The 24,675-nt window shown below is 39.2% G+C and overlaps 1 protein-coding gene across 2 annotated transcripts in view; it reads left to right on the top strand.

Moving 5' to 3' along the window:
* The window catches only part of FAM3C (FAM3 metabolism regulating signaling molecule C), a 54,180-nt gene that overhangs the window by 10,505 nt on the left and 19,000 nt on the right, over positions 1 to 24,675 (top strand). For both annotated transcript variants that reach the window (XM_061414537.1, XM_061414536.1), the window contains exons 2-5: positions 5,039 to 5,093; positions 10,146 to 10,250; positions 21,533 to 21,562; positions 22,201 to 22,324. In XM_061414537.1, the coding sequence (XP_061270521.1) occupies positions 5,081 to 5,093; positions 10,146 to 10,250; positions 21,533 to 21,562; positions 22,201 to 22,324 (272 nt within the window). In that variant the 5' untranslated portion in view covers positions 5,039 to 5,080. The remainder of the gene's footprint in view (positions 1 to 5,038; positions 5,094 to 10,145; positions 10,251 to 21,532; positions 21,563 to 22,200; positions 22,325 to 24,675) is intronic.

Genomic DNA, 24,675 nt, shown 5'->3' with positions numbered 1-24,675 from the left:
TGAGGCCACAGGCCTGAGAGCTGGGAGAATTAAGTGGTATAAGTTTCAAATCTGGAGGCAGGTGAAGACCTGAATATTCATTGAAAGGACTGATGCTGAAGCTGAAACTCCAATACTTTGGCCACCTGCTGCAAAGAACTGACTCATTGGAAAAGACCCTGATGCTGGAAAAGATTGAAAGCAGGAGGAGAAAGGGACGACAGAGGATGAGATGGTTGGATGGCATCACTGACTTGATGGACATGAGTTTGGGCAAGCTCCTGGAGTTGATGATGGACAGGGAAGCCTGGTGTGCTGTGGTCCATGGGGTTGCAAAGAGTCGGACACAGCTGAGTGACTGAGCTGAAACTGAAGATCGATATCCCAGCTTGAAGACTATAGGCAGAGAGTGAATGCTGCTCTACTCAGCCCTTTTTGTTCTCTTCAGGCCTCCCAACTGATTGAACAAGGCTCACTCACTTGGGGAAGGCAAATTGCTTTACTCTAATGTTAATCTCATCCAGTAAGATTCTCACAGACACATCCAGAATGTTTAACCAAGTACAGTGTCTGGGCACCCAGTGGCCCAGTGGAGTAGACACATAAATTAGCCATCACAAGGCCTAAATGTACTTCAAATCAATTTTTAGACTTTGACTTCTTTTCCCGTTGGTCTTCTGGAAAAGCCTTAATTCACATGAATATTAGAATCGTCTATTGATTCTCAGTTGATTCATTTAAAATTGCCGTCTGGGAGGAAACATTTTCCTCTACCCTTTTAGTTTCTTTTGGCTGGTCTAAAATTAACATGAAACAGATTAACAGAAAGTCAGAAGTTTAATAACATGTATACATGGGGGAGATCCGAGAAAAATGAGTAACTTGCCAAAATGGCGGAAATTCTCACATAAAATACCATCTTCAGCTAAAGACAAATGAGAAGGAATATGAGGGGTAGTGGTTTGGGACTTCAAAGGGGAGGAGGGGGCAGTTCCCTTGGAGACAGAAGAGCAAATGTTTGGTAAATGTTTCCTGGGTCTTGCAGTGACAATGGGATACCTAGAGGAATTTTAGCAAGCAGATTCTGCTAGGTTCCTCGCTATCTACGCATCTGGTTCATACTATCATTATCTATGGTAATAGCTTCTTCTGAATAGACCCCCTATAAATTCTTAAGGCAGCAAAGGGGGAAGATCAGGATCTTTTTCCCTTGACTGTTTCCAACTGGAAGTAATTAACACACCAAAGAGACCTTTGGGGTTGCAAATTTTGTTTCCTTATACTGCCGTTTGGCCATAACTGAGTTAAACGTGGATTGAATGGAGTGGTTCAATTCAGTTCAGTTGCTCAGTCATGTCCAACTCTTTGCAGCCCCATGAACCGCAGCAGGCCAGGCCTCCCTGTCCATCACCACCTCCCAGAGTCCACCCAAACCCATGTCCATTGAGTCAGTGATGCCATCCAACCATCTCATCCTCTGTCGTCCCCTTCTCCTGCCTTCAGTCTTTCCCAGCATCAGGGTCTTTTCAAATGAGTCAGCTTTCCTGATATTTTTGGTGTATAATTGTATTTTCTTCTGGTTTAATTGATTGTTGTTTGTTGGTATTCTTCATTCTCTTGTGGCCTTTCTGTCTTGCACGAAGTGTTCTAATACACAGGCTTAGTCATTTTGACAAACCTTCAGAGCCCTAGAGTGGCTAGTTGGCAGCAGGGATTAGTGATTCCCAGAGCAATTTGCAAAAGCCAGATTGATTGGCATGGAATTTTGTCAACAAGCTTCTTAGAACATGTCAGAGAGCTGCTGGGGTGAAAGGGAGGTGGAATTGTTTACAGTATCAGCTTCTTACTTACCTTTTATATGACCTTGAACAAATCTCTTGACTTCATCTATAATGCTGTAGGGTTGTTGGGAAGATTACATGAAATAAGAATGCGTGACTTACTCAGCTGTTTGCCTCATTACCTAGTTTTTGCTAACTGGCACAGTCTTATACTCATGGTGAATAATCGTTCCTAGGGCTTATTTTGTTGGTGTAGAATGGTGCTCTTCTAATTCACCGGATATAGCTTGAGTCCACTTCTCAAGGAGAGAATGACAGTATCATTTGACCTGTGTTTTTATCCATCATCCCTTAGAATCAGTTGACTGATTCTAAGACAGGATCTGTTTATTCAGGCCTAATTTTAGCAAATCTCCATAAATTAAATCAAAGTAGATGGTTGGGCTAAATGAAATGTTTAAATTACAAGAAATTTGAAGAAATCTAGTGTGTCAATCAGAGGTCCTAATTCAGGCTCCCTCCTTCATTCTAGATTACTTACTTAATTAGTGTTTATCCAGAATGGTGTTTCATTGGTCAGAGCAAGCACAGTGGCCCTGCTTGCAGTGCACCCTGATGGTTATGCGCTTTACACATTAGCAACCGATGATATGGGTAACCATTGATCTAATACATGGGAACTTGTTTTGACCTAGACTACACTTTTGGGTCGGGGCGGGGGAGAGAGAAAAATATACTTCACAAATATACTATATATATATATTTTAATCTTTAAAAACACTCTCCTTCCACCCATATTCCTGTTTTGGTAAATGACTCTAATTTTTATATCTTTTTTAATGAATATAAGCAGTTATAAAATTCTCACCTCTTGACCCTGAATTAAAGAGCTCTGAATTTCTAGCAGAGGCCTTGTCCCCCCTTTTGATGTGGTGTTCATTTTCTCTGGACCTGTTGTACCTCCATTTGATTGTTGGAGATTCAGCCTGAGGTGAATACCAGACTCCATTAAATGTTCCTTCCCCGGGACAATTCTCTGTAAATGTTTTGTTTGTTTTTAATGTCCTTCTAAGAAGACAAGTTAGGAATGGTTTGGAATTAGCACATTGTAAACAGATGCCCCTTGATTTGCTCTCAAATACTTTCAGTATTCTTTCCTTATGCCGATCTACACTCTTGCATCATTAATTTGCTTCTTAAGCAAACTAAAAATGTGTTTGTGGCTGAGATTTGATGAGGTTTTAGAGATTTTATTAAATGTTATTCTCTGAGAAATTCAATGGAAAACATGAATTCAGCTAGACCATTGCAGTTGCTTATATTGTGGTCTTACTAGTGGGAAGTTTGGAAGCAGGCTGGTTAGGCAGACCAAATGAGGGGCAGTACATGAGGCAGTGATTGTAACGGTACAGGTGTGACCTCCTTGGCAGGTAATGGAAACCAAGAAATAGAACAGCAGGTATCTGCTCAACTGGTTATCATACTCCAGAGAAATTATCCCAGGCCACATTCAGATAAGAGTGAGGATATTTTGCAGTATTAGCTGGGAGGAAAGGCATGTGTGTGTGTTGTGAACATAGTGTTCTATCTTGCTGGAAGTCAAAAGAGGATTTATAACTAGTTGGGGTTTTCATTTGAGAAGCCAAGTTTTTCCCCCCCGGCTTTTATGTGGTGGCTTGTGGCTACTTCAGTATCTGTTTCCTTTTAATGTTTTCCTGGCCTGTGGCTAAGCAAGTTGTTTAAACAGATGTATAACATTGACTTTTCCTATTATATAGAAGGTGTTCAGATAACTCATAAAGGAAAAGAAATCAATAATACTCAGTTCAGTACTAGTATAAATGTTGATATTTTCTTCAGGGTAGATTGAGCAGAAGGAAGTGAATTCACATAAGAAACACTGGTTCTTTTTTTATGCTCTCCATCCCCACCCCCTATAATTCCTAATTGGTGAATAAGAAAACTGGATGTCTCATTTCCTTTCAGTGCCCTTCGGGGATCTGCTGTTGTTTTTATTTGAGCCATTCTATGAATTACATGATCAGACAGCAACATTGAAACATCCAGGTTAAAATACAATCTAAAATAAAGAAATATATATATTTTTATGGGTGTACTTTATTAATCAAAATTTTCTTTTGAATTCTTTTCCTGTACAAGAGATTGAGTAAACTGTGGACGGTGTCCAGCTGACCTTGAGCACGAATTTCCTATCAAACTCATATACTTGCTTTCCTAATTTAAAAAAAAAAAAATTTTGCCTATCTTGAGTTACTTCTTAGGGGGGAAACACATAGGCCTATATACAGATTTTTTTTTCAGTACCTACTTCTTGTTGTTATTAGAATAATAGAAAATTATAATTTCTTTATTTGATGTATAACATACACTGTCGATAATCATAATTGCTGGGGATATTTAAAATGGCAATTCTGTACGTCTAAATATGTTCTTTCACAAACTTATATTGAAAACATGAAGAGGAAGAGGAACCCTGGTACTAAGATAAGGTGCCTTTCCTATAAGTGCTTATTATAGTGACACCCGAACTGTGTCCTACTGAAAATGAAATAGCATCATATACTGGCGTGAGCCCTGGAGCAGGAGCACGCAGACATAAATCCTCTCCCCATTTCTCAAGTAATTTGTCCCTGACTAGATAAGCAGCTTAAGTTCTTTGAATCTCAACTGAAAACTGAAGGTTTGGAACTAAATATCAAAAGTTTGTTACAGATGGGTAGTCACGGAGAACAACAAAGCATTATCTTCTGTCCACATGCCTGATGGGAGGTTTTCCCGCGATCCTTCAGAGCTGGGGGACAGAGTAATTTTAGATACACCCTCCTCTCAGGAACTTTCATGGTCCAGTGGAAGGAGACAGGCCCAGTGCTAAGGGGTTTTTCCATTAAATTTTAATACTGGTAGAATACTTAGAAATATCATGACATCTATTTAGTTTAATATATATACTCCGAGGGCTTCCCAGGTGGCGCTATGGTAAAGAACCTGCGCCAATGCAGGAGGCATAAGAGACCGAGGTTCAGTCCCTGGGGCAGGAAGATCCCCTGGAGGAGGGCATGGCAACCCACTCCAGTATTCTTGCCTGGAGAATCCCATGGACAGAGGAGCCTGGAGGTAATGGAGTCCATGAGGTAACAAAGAGTTGGACATGACTGGAGCGACTTAGCATGCACACACATTCACTCCAAATTAAACTCAGTCTAGGGAGGAAGGCTCATTCTAGACCTAACGATATTTGCCTTTTCTTTTGATTTTAGGAGCTTATTGAATGAAAAGTGCCAGAGACTGAAAAACCAAACATGAGGGTAGCAGGTAAGATACTTAATTCAGTAGGAATGATTTTACTTCTTGTGTAACCTGTTTGTTTTGTGATGACTGAATGACACTATAAAAAAAAATCATTTTCTATATTGAATGCAACTGAATATAACAAACTAAATCATTATTTAGCCTTTTTTACCTTTTCAGGTAGTTGGCAAATCACAAATGGAACGTTTAGTGGATTCTGTATAAGTTTTTGTGGGGTACTTTTGTTGAAATTATTTATGCTAAATATTTTCAGTTAGGTTTTTTAATGTTTATGTCCTTATACATTAAGCTTGTTTGCCTAGTTTTATGTATATGTGTGTATGTGCACCCCATCACAGGCACTGCCATAGAAGACATTCACATTTTACATAGACACTTCCACTAAGTAGAGTGTGTCCATCCTAGGAGAGACCTTGTCATTTCTCAAAATCAAGATAGTCTTTCTTTTGATTATCATCTCATCAGTAAACAAAATATTCTTACAGGAACATCTCTAAGAGTATAGGTCTAAAAGTACATTACTTAAGCCCAGAATAAAGCAAGTTTCTCTTTCTCATATAATTCTGCATTCATTCTAGTTGAAATTAGCTTTGTCATCTAGTCCATTTCTCTGATTCTGACAAATAATACCAAGGTTAATTGATGCATAATTATTCACTGAATGCTGATTTTATGTTTGGCATGCTTCCTAGTATTGGTCTCAAAGGGACTACTGTTAATGAAGGAATAGGAAGATTGGCTTATTAGTTTATTGCTTTTAGACTAATTAATCTCTTCTAATTAAAAAAAAAGATCCTGGTTGCTTTGAAATATCCTTATAGCCATTATTCTTACAGTGAGACATTAGTAAATATTTCAAGTTTTTCTAGGTTTATGAAAAACAGGGACACTCTTGGACTAGAGCAATCCATGGCTGAAAGGAAGAGGGATTCTCGTGGATGGAATGGGAACTGTGGTGTACTGTGGGTAGGCCCTTCCAAGTCCAAGGTGGATGGTGACAGCTCTGGAGGAGCCCCTCTGCAATAGAAGGTCCATAACTATCATCGTGGAGGTGCTGCTGGTATTCGCCTGCCTGCCTCTCTCAGGGTCTTTTGCTTATTCTCTTACCGGTTAGTTTCTCCACCTCCAACTTCTCTATCTCTTAGAGCTTTTGTTTTCTCCTAGTTCCTTTAATCAGTTCAGCTCAGTTCAGTCGCTCAGTCGCGTCCGACTCTTTGCGACCCCATGAATCACAGCATGCCAGGCCTCCCTGTCCATCACCAGCTCCCGGAGTTCACTCAAACTCACATCCATCCAGTCGGTGATGCCATCCTCTGTTGTCCCCTCTCCTCCTGCCCCCAATCCCTCCCAGCATCAGAGTCTTTTCCAGTGAGTCAACTCTTCACATGAGGTGGCCAAAGTACTGGAGTTTCAGCTTTAGCATCATTCCTTCCAAAGAAATCCCAGGGCTGATCTCCTTCAGAATGGACTGGTTGGACCTCCTTGCAGTCCAAGGGACTCTCAAGAGTCTTCTCCAACACCACTGTTCAAAAGCATCAATTCTTCGGCGCTCAACTTTCTTCACAGTCCATATCCATACATGACCACTGGAAAAACCTTAGCCTTGACTAGACAGACCTTTGCTGGCAAAGTAATGTCTCTGCTTTTCAATATGCTATCTAGGTTGGTCATAACTTTCCTCCCAAGGAGTAAGCGTCTTTTAATTTCATGGCTGCAGTCACCATCTTGCAGTGATTTTGGAGCCCCCAAAAATAAACTCTGACACTGTTTCCACTGTTTCCCCATCTATTTCCCATGAAGTGATGGGACCGGATGCCATGATCTTCGTTTTCTGAATGTTGAGCTTTAAGCCAACTTTTTTGCTCTCCTCTTTCACTTTCATCAAGAGGCTGTTTAGTTCCTCTTCACTTTCTGCCATAAGGGTGGTGTCATCTGCATATCTGAGGTTATTGGTATTTCTCCCAGCAATCTTGATTCCAGCTTGTGCTTCTTCCAGCCCAGCGTTTCTCATGATGTACTCTGCATATAAGTTAAATAAGCAGGGTGACAGTATACAGCCTTGACGTACTCCTTTTCCTATTTGGAACCAGTCTGTTGTTCCGTGTCCAGTTCTAACTGTTGCTTCCTGACCTGCATATAGATTTCTCAAGAGGCAGGTCAGGTGGTCTGGTATTCCCATCTCTTGAAGAATGTTCCACAGTTTATTGTGATCCACACAGTCAAAGGCTTTGGCATAGTCAATAAAGAAGAAATAGATGCTTTTCTGAAACTCTCTTGCTTTTTCGATGATCCAGCAGACGTTGGCAATTTGATCTCTCATTCCTCTGCCTTTTCTAAAACCAGCTTTTACATCTGAAAGTTTACAGTTCACATAATGCTGAAGCCTGGCTTGGAGAATTTTGAGCATTACTTTACTAGCGTGTGCTGCTGCTGCTAAATCGCTTCAGTCGTGTCCGACTCTGTGGGACCCCATAGACGGCAGCCCGCCAGGCTCAGCCATCCCTGGGATTCTCCAGATGAGTGCAATTGTGTGGTAGTTTGAGCATTCTTTGGCATTGCCTTTCTTTGGTATTGGAATGAAAATTGACCATTTCTAGTCCTGTGGCCACTGCTTAGTTTTCCAAATTTGCTGGCATATTGAGTGCAGCACTTTCACAGCATCATCTTTCAGGATTTAAAATAGCTCAACTGGAATTCCATCACCTCCACTAGCTTTGTTTGTAGTGATGCTTTCTAAGGCCCACTTGACTTCACATTCCAGGATGTCTGGCTTTAGGTGAGTGATCACACCATCGTTATTATCTTGGTCATGAAGATCTTTTTTGTACAATTCTTCTGTGTATTCTTGCCACCTCTTCTTAATATCTTCTGCTTCTGTTAGGTATGGTTTCTTATAATTGAGTAGGTCTTGATTTAAAATTAAGTTCTGTCGCTAACTAGTTATGTGACCTTAGTAGGCAAGGGATCTAGATTTTTCACCTTGGTTTCCTTATTTGTAAATTGAAAATAGTACCTTGAGTGAGTGAATTTGCTCAGTCGTGTCCAACTCTTTGTGACCCCACGGACTGTAGTCTACCAGGCTCCTCCCTCCATGGGATTCTCCAGGCAAGAGTACTGGAGTAGGTTGCCATTAGGCTGTGCAAATGATACTGTGCTTATAAAGCATTTAGCTCTGTAATAGGCACTCAGTAAATGGTGTGTGTATATATATTATATATATGTATTTATAAATATGATGTAGATAGTTTGTTTAACATAGGCTTATGTTTAGTTTGGAATGGAATTTAGTCTAGAATGTTCATATATTATGAACTTGGTGTTTTAATTGTTCTAATATTTCAGTTGTGAACAGCCAAGTTTTCATATATCTATTTTAAGGAATAGGGAAAGATTATTTGCACATGCCCCTGATGCTTAGAAAATGAGATGTTTAGACTGTCATGTGACATATAATCTTCCAGCCCTTGGTCTTAAAAGATCAAGAAGAAACATGCCACGTGTTAATCATTCATCTGTTTAGCAAACGTATATTGAGAGTATGACATATGTTGAGAGAATGTTCAAGGCACTTTGCTAGATCCCGTGAGGAAGAGTTCAAACCCAGTGGGATTTTATTTCCTCACATAGATGACCTGTAGTCAGTCTTGAAAACAGGAGGCAGTTTTGGGAGCGGGAGAAGGTACAGCGCAGGAGGCAGGGATGGGAACTGATTAGTAGTTAGGCTTCCTCCTTGCCATCTCATTTCTATGTTTATAGAGCATCATAAGCCCTTCTGATTACCATCAGTTCATTCACTTCCCTCCCCTGTAAGGATGCATTCCCAGTCATTTCAGGTTTATAAAATTAGGATGAACACAGCTCTTTTTTCCTCTTCCTTACCCATTAAGTTGAGTTTGGGTAGTTTCTCTGAAGAATGTGGTGCTTTGCTATTAGTGACAAAGCACTGGGCTGTGTCAGGATCCCCAGGCTCCTATTCTTGTGCTTATGCTAAGAGAGCTGTAATCTTGGACACTTGCCTCACTTGGGGACTTTGTTTCCTCAAGGATAGTGAGATGACTGTTGATCCTTCACATCAGTGTAAATGAAATTTTTAGTAACCTGAGAGGGGAATGGAGATTATACAGAAAAATATTAGTATTGTTTCTGAATAAACTAATGAGATGTCTCTGAAATTCTAAGAGGAAGAAGATGTTGTTCCTTTCCGGTCATTTTCGTTTCTGTTTCTTTCTCATACTTTCACTTTCCAAGATTTGCTTAGCTCTGGAGGAGAAAGACAAGTGCTGATTCATATTAAGCAGTTAATTAGTTAGTAGCAGTGCTATTTGTAAGGCACTCAGAAATGGTTAAAGATAGGTATGGAAGGCTAAGAGTGTTCACAGAGCTTACCATGTAACCATTTTATGAAGCAAATGAAGTAGGTGCTGAATTAAGTCCTGCAGGAGTGGGGAAGGCATGTCTTAAACTTCCTGGTATGGGGAGATATTATTGTTCCCCAAACCAGGAGTACTTGTGTGCTCCACGAGATATGTGGGTTCCAGAGGACAGTAAACTCATTACCGTTCACTTGAGAACTCCTTGCCGAGTGGACATCCCGTCCGTTGCCTTAGTGTCTCCAGAAGGGTCAGTGTTTTTGTGTCCTCTGTATCTAGCACTGCCCTTTATAATTGAAAACGACTGGAAGTGAGTCATCCCACAAACTTGGTGTTGGTATTCCATTAGTCATGATGCTTTGGTGTAGTCAGTCGGAAGTTGATAGTGGGTCATGTTTTTTTTTTTTTTTTTGCATGTGAGAACTAAGCAGATGACTTAAAACAGTCCTGTGTCTAGGTTGCTAGCCAATCTCATACTTCCTTGATTAGCAAAGTCAATCAAATTGACTATTGGTATACTTTTTGTTGTAACTCAAGTAAAATTAAAATCCAATAATAAATATTATTAGATATTTAATAGTCTTAGGGAGTTTTAATATTCACTTACACTTTTCCATGGTAATGCATAATACAAAGTTCTGTGGGCTCATAAGTTCATGTTCAATTGTTTCTGCCCTGTATATAGGTGCTGCAAAGTTGGTGGTCGCTGTGGCAGTATTTTTACTGACATTCTATGTTATTTCTCAAGTATTCGAAATAAAAATGGATGCAAGTTTAGGAAATCTATTTGGTAAGTTTTTATTTTTTTCACCCTTTCTTGAATTTCATTTGTGATGAGATTGTCTTTAAATTTTTATGAGTTATCAACATTGAGTCACTCTACTGTTTAATCTGTCTAGAAAAGAAAATGTAATTATATTGGTAAGTGCAATTCATTAGAATATTCTAAAATACACAATAGAAAATCTTACAATTAATTCAATATAAAGCATGAATCCTGTATTCAACATTTTGAATGTATTTAATGGGGCCTATTTTATGTGTGCCTAGGGATATTAATCATGGCATTTTAAATGCACATTCTAGAAGATATCACACCCTATTTGAATTGGCTGCTTAAAAACTTGGAGCCGATTCTAACCCTCAATTAGCAAGTGATTAGGAGTCATGATAAAACATTTTAAATAGACATAGACATCCATCTTGCTTTTCCTACCCTCATTTTCTTTCTGCAGAATTTTTCTTTTTACCAATTTCTTTGATGCTGTGTTGTAAATGTCCCACTAAAAGCTGCCTTACTTCAGTTTTAAACAAAATCTTTTAAGTTGATAAAATAAGTTAACATTTGAAATATTTGAATAAGCTTTGGCTGGGCACTGTTTAAAGTATTAAAAAATTACTAATGAAAGGTCAGACTGTGAAACATAGAAACAGTGTTTTGACCTAGTAGGCAGAGATCAGATGAAACAGCCTATGGATCTCTGGAATAGTTTATGAGTTTTGCTTTCCATAAGTTAGTATTTGGAAGGGATCCCCAAGACCTAATAAACTCCCTCTCACATCTAGTTTCAAGACTCCTTAAACCACTGTTTCTCTAAATGTTTTATGTCAGAGGAATCTCTAGGGAATCTTGATAAATGCAGGTTCTGATTCAATGTCTGGATGGGGCCTGAGAGTCTGCATTTCAAGCTCCCAGGTGATGGCTGATTTCCTCTCCAGAGACCATGTACTGGTATTGGGCTTTAGACAGTTCTGACACATAGTCCTTAATTTCTGTACGTATTTATTTTTATACATTTTCAGGTGACTTTTCTTACAATGACTACTTAAAAGTGCTTCCTTATATTGCACTGAATTCTACCTTTTATACTCCAAGTAATTTTAGTCCATTGGTCTTACTTCTACCTGTTGGATCTCTCACATAGTTAAGCTGTGGTTGTTCTCCACCAGGCCATCTTTGTCTAAGGTTTTATCTTATCAATTTATGAAATCCTCCCTTTGAACCATTCTTCTTAATGTGCTGGTTGTTTTCCTCCTAACCGTCTATTTTTTGGCACGCAACTTAAAATGAGGTATCCAGGATCAAGCGTAGAATAGTTGTTGCAAGTGTGGTGAGACATGTCTTGACTTCTGGGCTGTGTCCTGTTGCTGCAGAGGGCCAGCTTGGTTCCTTTGAGAGCACAGCTGGTTTCAATTGAAGGGTGGGGCGAAAACAGGGAAGGCATTTAGGACTTGTTCAGTGTTGCTGTGGAAACAGTGTGTTGTAGCTCGTTCTTCTAAGAAAGGTTATAGTAAAGGAAGATGGTTATGGGATCCTAGCTCAAGGCCGAAGGAAGTTGAAGATTTTTTTTCCTTTTTGATGTAAGGGAGAGGCTTTGGCTTGTCTGTAGTCCTTGGGCAAAAAGTCAGTGAATTACAGATCAATGGGAAGAGATTGAACAGACAGAAAAGGTACAAATGAAAAATTATTTTGGGAAAAAATGCAGTTTCAGAGAGAAGAGATTGGGTGAGGTCACAGTGTTTCTCTGGTTTGGATCATCATCTCTAGTTTGGATGGTTTATTTGGGCATCTCAGAGATGTTCCTGTGTCTATTTCTCATCTTTGATATCTGCCTGTGTCAACACTGCCAGAGGGATTCTCTCAAAACTCTTGAACTTTCAGTATTTCCAGCTACTGCAGAGTAAAATCTAAACTCCCTACCAGGATAGCACTCAGTCCCAGCCTGCTTTTACCTTCCTGACCTGTACTTCCCCTCACCCACTTGCTCTGTCCATGTGAATGTGATCTACAGACACAGACCCTCAGCCTTTGTTCATTCTGATTTCTTGTTGTTCAGTCTCGAGGTCATGTCCAGCTCTTTGCAACACCATGGACTGTAGCCTGCAAAGCTGCTCTGTCCTCCATTATCTCTTCGTTCAGTTCACTTCAGTTGCTCAGTCGTGTCCGACTCTTTGCCACCCCATGAACCGCAGCACAGGAGGCCTCCCTGTCCATTACCAACTCCCGGAATTTACCCAAACTCATGTCCATTGAGTCGGTGATGCCATCCAACCATGTCATCGTCTGTCGTCTCCTGCTCCTCCCGACCTCAATCTTTCCCAGCATCAGGGTCTTTTCCAGTGAGTCAGTTCTTTGCATCAGGTGGCCAAAGTATTGGAGTTTCACCTTCAGTATCAGACCTTCCAGTGAATACTCAGAACTGATCTCCTTTAGGATAGACTGGTTGGATCTCCTTGCAGTCCAAGGGACACTCAAGAGTCTTCTCCAACACCACAGTTCAAAAGCATCAATTCTTTGGCACTCAGCTTTCTTTATAGTCCAACTCTCACATCCATACATGACTACTGGAAAAACCATAGCCTTGACTAGATGGACCTTTGTTGACAAAGTAATGTTTCTGCTTTTTAATATGCTGTCTGTGTTGGTCATAACTTTCCTTCCAAGGAGTAAGCATCTTTTAATTTCATGGCTGCAGTCACCATCTGCAGTGATTTTGGAGCCCCCAAAAAAATACAGTCAGCCACTGTTCCTACTGTTTCCCCATCTATTTGCCATGAAGTGATGGGACCAGATGCCATGATCTTCGTTTTCTGAATGTTGAGCTGTAAGCCAACATTTTCGCTCTCCTCTTTCACTTTCATCAAGAGGCTCTTTAGTTCTTCTTCACTTTCTGCCATAAGGGTGGTGTCATCTGCATATCTAAGGTTATTGATATTTCTCCCGGCAATCTTGATTCCAGCTTGTGCTTCATCCAGCTCAGCGTTTCTCATGATGTACTCTGCTTATAAGGTAAAATAAGCAGGGTGACATATACAGCCTTGACATACTCCTTTTCCTATTTGGAACCAGTCTGCTGTACCATGTCCAGTTCTAATTGTTGCTTCCTGACCTGCATACAGGTTTCTCAAGAGGCAGGTCAGGTGGTCTGCTATCCCCATCTCTTTCAGAATTTTCCACAGTTGATTGTGATCCACACAGTCAAAGGCTTTGGCATAGTCAATAAAGTGGAAATAGATGTTTTTCTGGAACTCTTTTGCTTTTTCAATGATCTAGCAGATGTTGGCGATTTGATCTCTGGTTCCTCTGCCTTTTCTAAAACCAGCTTTTACATCTGGAAGTTCTTGGTTCATGTATTGTTGAAGCCTGGCTTGGAGAATTTTGAGCATTACTTTACTGAGTGCAACTGTGTGGTAGTTTGAGCATCCTTTGGCATTGCCTTTCTTTGGGATTGGAATGAAAACTGACCTTTTCCAGTCCTGTGGCCACTGCTGAGTTTTCCAAATTTGCTGGCATATTGAGTACAGCGCTTTCACAGCATCGTCTTTTAGGATTTGAAATAGCTCAACTGGAATCCATCACCTCCACTAGCTTTGTTCATAGTGATGCTTTCTAAGGCCCACTTGACTTCACACTCCGATGTGTGGCTCTAGGTCAGTGATCACACCATCGTGATTATGTGGGTTGTGAAGATCTTTTTGTACAATTCTTCTGTGTATTCTTGCCACCTCTTCTTAATATCTTCTGCTTCTGTTACATCCATACCATTTCTGTTCTTTATTGAGCCCATCTTTGCCTGTAATGTTCCCTTGGTATCTCTAATTTTCTTGAAGAGATCTCTAGTCTTTCCCATTCTGTTGTTTTCCTCTATTTCTTTGCACTGATCACTGAGGAAGGCTTTCGTATCTCCTCTTGCTATTCTTTGGAACTCTGCATTCATATGGGTATATCTTACTTTTTCTCCTTTGCTTTGCACTTCTTCTCTTCTCATAGCTATTTGTAAGGCCTCCCCAGACAGCCATTTTGCTTTTTTGCATTTCTTTTTCCTGGGGATGGTGTTGATCCCTGTCTCCTGTACAATGCCATGAACCTCCATCCGTAGTTCAACAGGCACTCTGTCTATCAGATCTAATCCCTTAAATCTATTTCTCACTTCCACTGTTTAATCATAAGGGATTTGATTTAGGTCATACCTGAATGGTCTAGTGGTTTTCCCCACTTTCTTTAAATCTGAATTTGGCTTTAAGTCTGAATTTGAACTCCATATGGAGTTCATGATCTGAGCCACAGTCGGCTCCCAGTCTTGTTTTTGCTGACTGTATAGAGCTTCTCCATCTTTGGCTGCAAAGAATATGATCAATCTGATTTCAGTGTTGACCATCTGGTCATGTCCATGTGTAGAGTCTTCTCTTGTGTTGTGGGAAGAGGGTGTTTGCTATGACCAGTGCGTTCTCTTGAAAAAACTCTACTAGCCTTTGCCCTGCTTCATTCTGTACTCCAAGGCCAAATTTACCTGTTGCTCCAGGTGTTTCTTGACTTCCTACTTTTGCATTCCAGTCCCCTATAATGAAAAGGACATCTTTTTTGGGTGTTAGTTCTAAAAGGTCTTGTTGGTCTTCATAGAACTGTTCAGCTTCTTCAGCATTGCTGGTTGGGGCATAGACTTGGATTACTGTTATATTGAATGGTTTGCCTTGGAAATGAACAGAGATCATTCTGTCGTTTAAGAATTTGCTCAAATTCATGTCCATTGAGTCGGTGATGCTATCTAATCCTTTCAACTTCTGCCATCCCTTTCTTCTTTTGCCTTCAATCTTTTCCAGCATTAGGGTCTTTTCCAATGAGTCAGCTCTTTGCATCAGGTGCCCAAAGTATTGGAGCTTCAGTCAGTCCTTCCAATGAATAGTCAGGATTGACTTCCTTTAGGATTGACTGTCCTTACGACTCTCAAGAGTCTTCTCCAGCACCCCAGTTCAAAAGCATCAATTCTTAGGTATTCAGCCTTCCTTATGGTCCACCTCTCATATCCATACATGACAATTGGAAAAACCATAGCTTTGACTCTGCTGATTCTTTACCTACACATCTTTCTTTCTCTCTCCCCATCATCTGTTAATTGTTCTCGTTTTTCAAAACTGCACGAGTGCCCCTTCTTGGGAGAAATGGTATTTATTTGAGTCTCCCTCTTTCCCTGTTAGATTGTTGCTCCTTTTTGTAAACTGTCAGTTCTACTGCTTAGTACTTATATCTCAATTTGCCCTGATTTTATTCTGCCATAAATTATAGAATTTCTTTTCTTTTATTCTTTACCATGTATTTGGCTTTCCTTACTGGAGAACAAATGTTGGGAGCAGTAATGTCTTGCTGACTCACCCGGCATCTAGCACCAGATGCTATAGATAGTACAAGCTGATTGAATGGAAAATGAATGTAGATAATTGAAGATTAGGACTTTTGTGTAGAGAAAGAGTGTTTTCAAAGTAGGATTTGTTTAAGGCTGTGTTAGTTGACAAGCCCCTGATTATCAGCTGTGAACAAACACTGAGCTACTTTAACTAAGGCAATTGTCTGTATTAATTTTCATTTCTCCTAGTGTTAGGAACCTGCAAGTTTTTATTGTATGTGTTTTAGCTATTTAGTTTAGGCATTCTTTGGGCAGCTGGTTTATTTTGTTGTCATAATTGAAGTTGTATTCTGTATCCATCTACACAACCTTATTGGATTCCAATCTACTGAACTGGTGAAAATTTAATTTGTGTGGTTATTTTTAATTCTCATTTCAGAATAATTGAGTAAAAATGGAGATATGGTTGTATTTGTCATTTGTTGAGCATCTAACTTAAATTTAGCTTGGCATTAAGATTGTTTCTATAATCAGTATTTTGAGGGCCTCATGAGGTTAACTGTAGTTTTTTGGATGGTGAATTTTTCCCATTTTTCAATTTATTGATTTAATAACTTACTTGATAGTTTATGTAAATTTACATTTGAGTTAATTATATAGTGCTGTTTTAGAAAAATAAGACAAACAGTTCTAGAAAAGACAAATGAAAATTTTCCCTAAAATTAGTTGAATGTACAAATATAAATTGTGATTTTTTTTAAGCAATCTTTAATGAAACTTTTTAAGATAATTATAGATTCATGTGCATTTGTAAGAAATAATATGGAGAGATTCTATATACCCTTTACTCAGTTTCCCATTGGTAACATCTTAAATTCCATATAGTATCACACCAGGACATCAATGTGGGTACAGTCTACCAGTCTTATTTATGATTGTGGCTTAATACAGGATTAGTTTTCAACATGGATACTTAACAAAAACGTGCTGAAAGTAGTCCAAATTATTTTTACATATATTGTTGCCTTCAGTCCTTACTATTCTATTAATTTATTTTTACCCTTTAAATTTAAACCATTGAAATAATATATATGTAAATCACTTGAGCTATTATTAAAAACTAAAGTACAAAATAATTATATTAGATTTCTTTAGCCTGACTCATTGAAAGACATTCACTGAAAAAAACAAATCAGAAATGTTTGTTGTTTCCTTGAAGTGAAGAACTGTATATATTGAAAGACATTAAGAATTAAAGCCATCAAGGTAGTTTGAGGAATTAAGGTTGCAGAAAAGGAGGTATTTTTGTGTTTGTATGCTGTGCCCATACTCTATAACCATCCTGTTTGATTTATGAAATGTTACCTGTTTACCCTCCAGGTGTTAAAAATTCTCAGAACTGCAGGCCAGATAGAGGACTTTTGCTTATACATATTGGATAAAATTAGTTTTAATCTGAAAAGATGTTCACAAAGGTTTTTTTTTTCCCTCCTTGAGCGTCTTCTCCCCTTACTCTTACACAAATTAAATGGAAGTAATTTGCTCAAAAGTCTGATGATTAAGAAACATTTACCCCAGATTGTGTCCCAGTAAAGTTTTTAAATTGAATGACATTATTATTTATTTATTAATCTCTCTCAAGTTTCCCAGTCAAACCAGTTTGATCATTTTAGAGGCTCATCTGTGATTTTCCTTCTACCTCCTTTTCATCAGCCACACTCTTCCTTTGAATGTTAGTAGATTATTTATGTCTCTAAGATTTCTCTCATCAGCCCTCTCCTCATTTTAAATCCTCTCTTTGCACTACCTCATCATTTGCCAGTTTTCCGGTTTATATCTTCATCCCTGGTCTCATTTATAGCCGACTTTTAGACTTCCACCCAGATCATCTCAAAGTATCTTAAAATGAACAGGTCCACAGGGAACTCAGCAGCCATCCAACATCCTATCTCCTCGCTAGATAACAAACATCATGAGTGAGAGATAGTGGTTTTTTTTCTTTGGCTCATGTGAATGGATGAAGGAATGCTTCTAAAGGTGGATGTCTGAGAAGTAAACTTGATTCCTGCTTTTATTTCATGCCTCCTTCAGGTCTGTTCCACAGTCTCGTCAGTGTTGCTGCCTTAGTTGTTCTGAGCCCGTCGACTACTTTCAAACCCACAGTCACTACCTTTGTTTCAGCTGCTGCCTGTTTTTTACCTGGATTACTTAAGCAGCGTCCCTGTGCTTGTGGACTCATCTCAAGTCTTGAACCCTCTGCAGTCTATTCTCCATTCTGCAGTCAGAAGAATGATCCTGAAAGCTCCCTATCCTGGCTTCCAGCTTCTCAAAGGACCAGTGGTTTTTGTACCTGTGATAACTAGACCTCAGACTGTCCCATTTCGGGGGGGATGCAATATGAGTTTGCCTGCTCAAATGAGATATGGCTTTGAAAACTGATTCTTATCAATGACTGATTATGGATAGGACAAATCCAATCGGTGAACCTATCTGATGTCAGTTTCTTTCTCTTTAAAACAGAAGTGTTAGTGTTAGTTGCTCAGTCATGTCTGACTCTTTGCAACCCCTGGCTCCTCTGTCCATAGAATTCTCCAGGCAAGAATACTGGAGTGGGTTGCATTCCCTCCTCCAGGGGATCTTCCCAACCAGGGATCGAACCCCAGGTCTTCTGAACTACGGACAGATTCTTTATATTTTAGCCACCAGGGAAGCCCCAAGGTGATGAACAAATCAACAGTACATGATAAAGTACTTGACAGAGTGCCCCATGTATGTGAATGAGCTGTTATATTACCCATGGTCTGATCCCACTGTCTTCTACATATCTTCCTGTCATAAGTAAGGTATACAAGCATTCCTGATTTGAACAGTGTTCTAACACCTGAGCCTGATAGTATATGTTTGTTTAGGTCTAAGTGAAATTGAGACTTTCTAGTCTACATGCTCGGAGAAGGTGATGGCACCCCACTCTAGTACTCTTGCCTGGAAAATCCATGGACGGAGGAGCCTGGTAGGCTGCAGTCCATGGGGTCTCGAAGAGTGGGACACGACTGAGTGACTTCACTTTCACTTTTCACTTTCATGCATTGGAGAAGGAAATGGCAACCCACTCCAGTGTTCTTGCCTGGAGAATCCCAGGGACGGGGGAGCCTGGTGGGCTGCCGTCTATGGGTTGCACAGAGTCGGACACGACTGAAGCGACTTAGCAGCAGCAGCACCAGCAGTCTACATGCTGTTAATCACTGGTTGCTAGTTACTCTCTGATTTTCATTTTCTTATTTACAAAAATGAGGGCTTTGGACCAGATGGTGTCTAGAATTTATCTTTCCCTTTTATGATATAATTAAGGAAAGTGAAAGAATGAGCCCCAGCAGTTTCATTTACTAATTGATCATTTTTTATTTCCTTCAAATCTTTGTCCTTATCTATGCATGTTCTTAGTACTCACAGATAAAGTTTATTTTTTGCTTTATTCCACGCATTAAACTTTTCCCATGTGACTGCATTGCCTTTATTACTTCAGTGGTACATAGTATTCTGAGTATTCTGTAGAGTTGATGACCTTCAGTTACTTAGTCATCTTCCTGTTTTTAAACATTCACATATTATTTTAAGTCTTAGCATTCTTTTCTGTTCTCTCTTTCAGTACTGGTTTTACAGGAAATTCACAGTTACCGAAACAGTACAGAACTAAAAACTGTCTATTTATAGTCAAACAGCTGGCAAGCATTTATGACACCACATGCTTATTGACCAAATCTGGAAATGGCTATCCACAATACTGTTGATTAGCTGTATTGTATTCTCAGGTGGATCTAATGGTAAGAAACCTACCTGCCAATGCAAGAGACTGGTTCAACCGCTGGGTCAGGAAGACCCCCTGGAGGAGGTCACGGCAACCTGCTTCAGTATTCTTGCCTGGAGAATCCCATGGACAGAGGAGCCTGGAGGGCCCTAGTCCATAGGGTCTCAAAGGGTCAAACACGACTAAAGCAACTTAACATGCATAGCGTGGGCTAGGATCAAATGTTAGTGCTTTTAAGAAGCTCTAAGTGTAGATTTCTAGGTTAAGATTTACTGCATTCAGGTTAAGATTGATCAGGAAATTCTGGCTTCCTTTAACTGATAAATGATTTTTTTTGAAAAAACCCTCTTAATAATGACCTTTTTTTTTTTTTCTAATTACACCTAGTACATTGTGATTTTAGGGAAATTAAACCTTCCTACCCTCACTGGCCCTCTTGTGTTCTTCCCACCAAATCTCTCAGCCTAACCTCTGAGATCGATTCATGTATATTATCCAGGACTTCATATGCATATGTATACAACACCATACAGCAGCAACAATTTTTAATAAGGCCATATAAAGGGAACTTTGAAATACTGTATGATATCACTTACATGTGGAAAAAAGATAAACTCAGAGAAACAGAGGTGAAATGGTGATTACCAAGAATTGGGAGAGGGTGGAAGTCATGAGGAGATGTTGCTCAAAGGATACAAATTCCCAGTTATAAGATTATTAAGTTTGGGAATTGAATGTACAGTTTAGTTCAGTTTAGTTCAGTTGCTCGGTTGTGTCCAACTCTTTGCAACTGCAGCACACCAGGCTTCCCTGTCCATCACCAACTCCCAGAGCCTACTCAAACTCATGTCCATCACATCAGTGATGCCATCCAACCATCTCATTCTCTGTCATCCCCTTCTCCTCCGGCCTTCAATCTTTCCCAGCATCAGGGTCTTTTCCAATGAGTCGGTTCTTCGCATCAGGTGGCTACAGGACTGGAGTTTCAGCTTCAGCATCAGTCCTTTCAATGAATATTCAGGACTGATTTCCTTTAGGATTGACTGGTTGGATCTCCTTGCAGTCCAAGGGACACTCAAGAGTCTTCTCCAACACCATAGTTCAAAAGCATCAATTCTTTGGTGCTCAGCTTTCTTTATAGTCCAACTCTCACATCCATACATGAAAGTGAAAGTGAAGTCTCTCAGTCATGTCCAACTCTTTGCGACCCTATGGACTGTAGCCCACCAGGCTCCTCAGTCCATGGAATTTTTCAGGCAAGAGTACTGGAGTGGGTTGCCATTTCCTTCTCCAGAGGATCTTCTCAACCTAGGGATCGAACCTGGGTCTCCCGCACTTCAGGCAGACGCTTTACTGTCTGAGCCACCAGGGAATCTCACAAATCATCCATACATGACTACTGGAAAAACCATAGCTTTGACTAGACGGATCTTTGTTGGCAAAGTAATGTCTCTACTTTTTAACATACTGTCTAGATTGGTCATAGGTTTTCTTCCAAGGAGCAAGCATCTTTTAATTTCATGGCTGCAGTCACCATCTGCAGTGATTTTGAAGCCCCCCAAAATAAAGTTTGTCACTGTTTCCATTGTTTCCCCATCTATTTGCCATGATGTGATAGGACCTGATGCCATGATCTTAGTTTTCTGAATATTGAGTTTTAAGCCAACTGTTTCACTCTCCTCTTTCACTTTCCTCAAGAGGCTCTTTAGTTCTTCATTGCTTGCTGCCATAAGGGTGGTGTCATCTGCATATCTGAGGTTATTGATATTTCTCCCGGCAATCTTAATTCCAGCTTATATTTCATCCAGCCCAGCATTTGTACATTGTGGTGATTATAGCTAGTAATATGATTGGGATTTACATTTATAATAACTGAAACTAAAAAAAAAATGTAAAGGTAAAAGCAAAATGCTCTATCAGTAATAAAATAATGCCCCCATAACTCCTCATGATTGTTTGTAGTAAATTAGGTAGCCTAAAGTTACTTTCTCACTTTTCCTCTAAAGTAATATTCATGTTTTATTTATTGTATGCTAAGTAATAATTTAAATACATTTAATAGACCTATTACCTCTATACATGTTAAAAAGTGATACTTGCCAAGAGCCTTATTCCTTCTAACAAAAATAACTTTTTTTTCCTTAGCAAGGTCAGCATTGGATGCGGTTGTACGTTGTAAGTATTTCCACTCAATATTTTACATATAGTTTATTCTTTTTCTCTTAAGTTATATGGAAACTATTTGATTGGATAGCTCAGTATTTTGGGTGTTTGTTTATAATGGATATTTTGTTCCATTAATGTTTTTTAGCTTCAGTATTTTAAGTATAGAAAGTAAGTTAAAGGAGAATTCCTAGTTAGACTTAGTTTGTGAGCAGATATTCAGTGATGCATCAGGCATATGTGGAGTGGAAATGAAGAGTAACAATCCCAAACCTCCCACATCCTGGCTTTGTAAAATAAACCTTAAAAATAATTAGATAAATTATATTTGCCCTCAGTGAAGATCATGTTACTTGTTCCATTTATATTCATTTTTAGTTTGTTTCCTAGGAGATTGTGTGTGTGTGTGGTTTTTTTTTTTTTTTTTTTTTTGAGGCTCTTTGAAACTCTTAGGGGAAAAAAAAAACTAGCATGTAGTTTGAAATATATATATATATATGTGTGTGTGTGTGTGTGTGTATGTATATATATATATATATCTCTTGGTGTTTGCATAATGCCCTTTGTGGTTTGAGATATGAAGCAAACTAAACAGAATCTGTTAACATTTTTTTCTTTGGAAAAAAAAATTTTTTTTTTTCTCTCCAAAGCTACAAAACCTCCCAGATATAAATGTGGAATCTCAAAAGCTTGCCCTGAGAAGCATTTTGCTTTTAAAATGGCAAGTGGAGCAGCCAATGTGGTGGGACCCAAAATCTGCCTAGAGGACAATGTGTAAGTGCTTATCAATTTGGAAGTATAAGGTGCACTATTAAATTTTAGCAAATTGAATCTGAGTTTATTGGATCTTTTGAAAATGTATTGGGCATGCCTTTACTAAAGAAAAGTAAGGAGTCTTAAAGTTCTTAAATTTTGTATGAGTGTGGTAAGAACATAGCATTTATCCAGCTTCATATATAGATCAGAGTTTTCCTCTGAAAGAATTTTCTATATCCCACCTGATAGTCATAGAAACAGATGGCTATTTAATTTTGATTCCTAAGTAATAGGGGAAAAGTTAATTCATTTAAATTAATTAAAATTAAAGTTCACTTCCTCAGTCATACCAACCATATTTCAAGTGCTAATAGCTACATGCAGCTTGTGCCTACCCAATGTAACAGCACAGGTACAAAGCGTTTCCATCACTGCAGAAAGTCCAAGTAGGCTTATTTTTGTCAACTAGACTGCCCTAGATAATGAATGCTTTATCTTACAAACCAACATTTCTCATTTTAAATGTTTGAGTGCTGCCTGCTGAAGTGTGAAGTAGCCCAGTAATAACCTCAAGTCCGTCATGGCCCAGAACTGCTTGCCACTAAACTGAATGGTTTCCTTTATTGAGATGCTCTGCAGAGTATACCTTTTTGGCTTTTTTAGTCTCCTACTCCTGTGTCACTTGTCGTGAAGTTCCTGGATTAGAAAAATGTTCTTTGACCCCTCAATCTAAAGTTGGACACCTGCACCTCACTTCACTCACCCCATCAGTGTTCATCACGCCCTTGCTGTCACACATGTTCTGGGCAGTGTGTACCGTATTCTCTAATTATTCTGATGATCATTTCTAAGTTCCTGGCTCTGAAGTCACAAACCCTGCTTTTTGTTGGTTGCTTCTAATCGGGTCTTGTTTGAAAAATTAGATATATGATAGGCTTTACATAAAATAATATATGTGCCATTTAATTATATAGAGTAAAGAGTGAGGTAATTTTATAGATAGGAGGAAATGAGGCAGTTTTTCCCAGCTTTTTGTCTTTTCTTTTTAATGTAGAAGCGCTAACATTTTTATTCTCGCCCCTCTTTTCAGTTAGCTGTGTGTAGGATTTAGCCTCTTAGAATAAAACTTTTACTGTAAAATTAAAAGCTTGAGCCAGGTGATCCTAAGGTCCCTGCTCATTTCCTTTATCCTCATGCTGATGATAATCCATTGTTCATCTGTCATCCTCTGATGTCTCATAATAGTCTTGCTTTACTGAATTGAAAGCATTTGGCTTTTCGAAGTTTGTAGATTTTGCATTAAGTAACATCCTTCCCATTACCTTAGAATGTTCCATTCCCCCTTTTCACCTTGTTTGAAGATATTTGATCCTGAATAATAAGTAGGAAGTTCTCTTCGAATGCCCAGCCCATTCATGACAGGCTATCTTCATCTTATCTCTGCCCCCTTGAAGCATGTAAGTTTTAATTCAAAGAAGAGATTAAACTAGTGAATAATAACAGGTTGTCTATTCACAGATTATAAGTTAAAAAGAAGAGAGAAGTGTATTAAGCAGTGGAGTCTGGTAAAAAAAAAAGTATTGACTCAGAGCCAGAGAATTTGGTTCTAGCATCATGGGCGTGTCATGTAGAATTATATTTCAGTTTGTTTAACCATAAAACTGAGACAGGCCACCTGTCCATCCACTTTTCAGGAATTTTTCTGCCATTCCTGTGAGAGAGTGAATAATTGATGGGATTTTATAGTTATGCCCCAAGCCCTGAAATCTAGTCCTTGAAATAGGGGACTGAACTATTGACCAGGTATACCTAGTAGAGAACCGGTAGGGACAATTCAGTCTAGTGCTTTCTTTCCAGTATGTTCTAATTCTGTATTGATTTTTCCATAAAAATTTTAAAGAAGTCTGAATTTTCTTAGCATCATTCATTCCATCCACTTTTTATTCAACAGGTATTTACTGAGCACAGTTCCTGCTCTCATGGAACACACAGTCTGGTAGGGAGAAGGATATTTAAGGAGTAAATGCAAAGAAATAGTTAGAAATTGTGGCACACCCTGCCCAGAGCAGCAGGGTGTGATAGATACTGATGGGGGCAGTGAGATGAGATAAAGGTGTCCAACTTTAGACTGAGTGGGTCAAGGAATGTTTCTCTAAAACAGTGATATTTAGTCTGAGAATTAAAGGATAAGAAGGAAGACCGCCAGGGGAAGACCATTCTAAAGAGCAAGCTTGAAGGCCCAACGTGGGAAAGAGCTGGAGAGAAGTGGATAACGGCCAGGTCGTTGGAACTTACAGGCCGTGCAGAAAAGGAGATGAGATCTTTTTCTGAGAGTGTTGAGAGGTTGTTGAAGGTTTTCAAAGTCTGGC

This window comes from Bos javanicus, chromosome 4, assembly GCF_032452875.1.
Source record: "Bos javanicus breed banteng chromosome 4, ARS-OSU_banteng_1.0, whole genome shotgun sequence".
Taxonomy (NCBI): Eukaryota; Metazoa; Chordata; class Mammalia; order Artiodactyla; family Bovidae; genus Bos; species Bos javanicus.
Note: the sequence above shows the minus strand (reverse complement) of the source record. Positions and strands in the feature narration are given on the sequence as shown.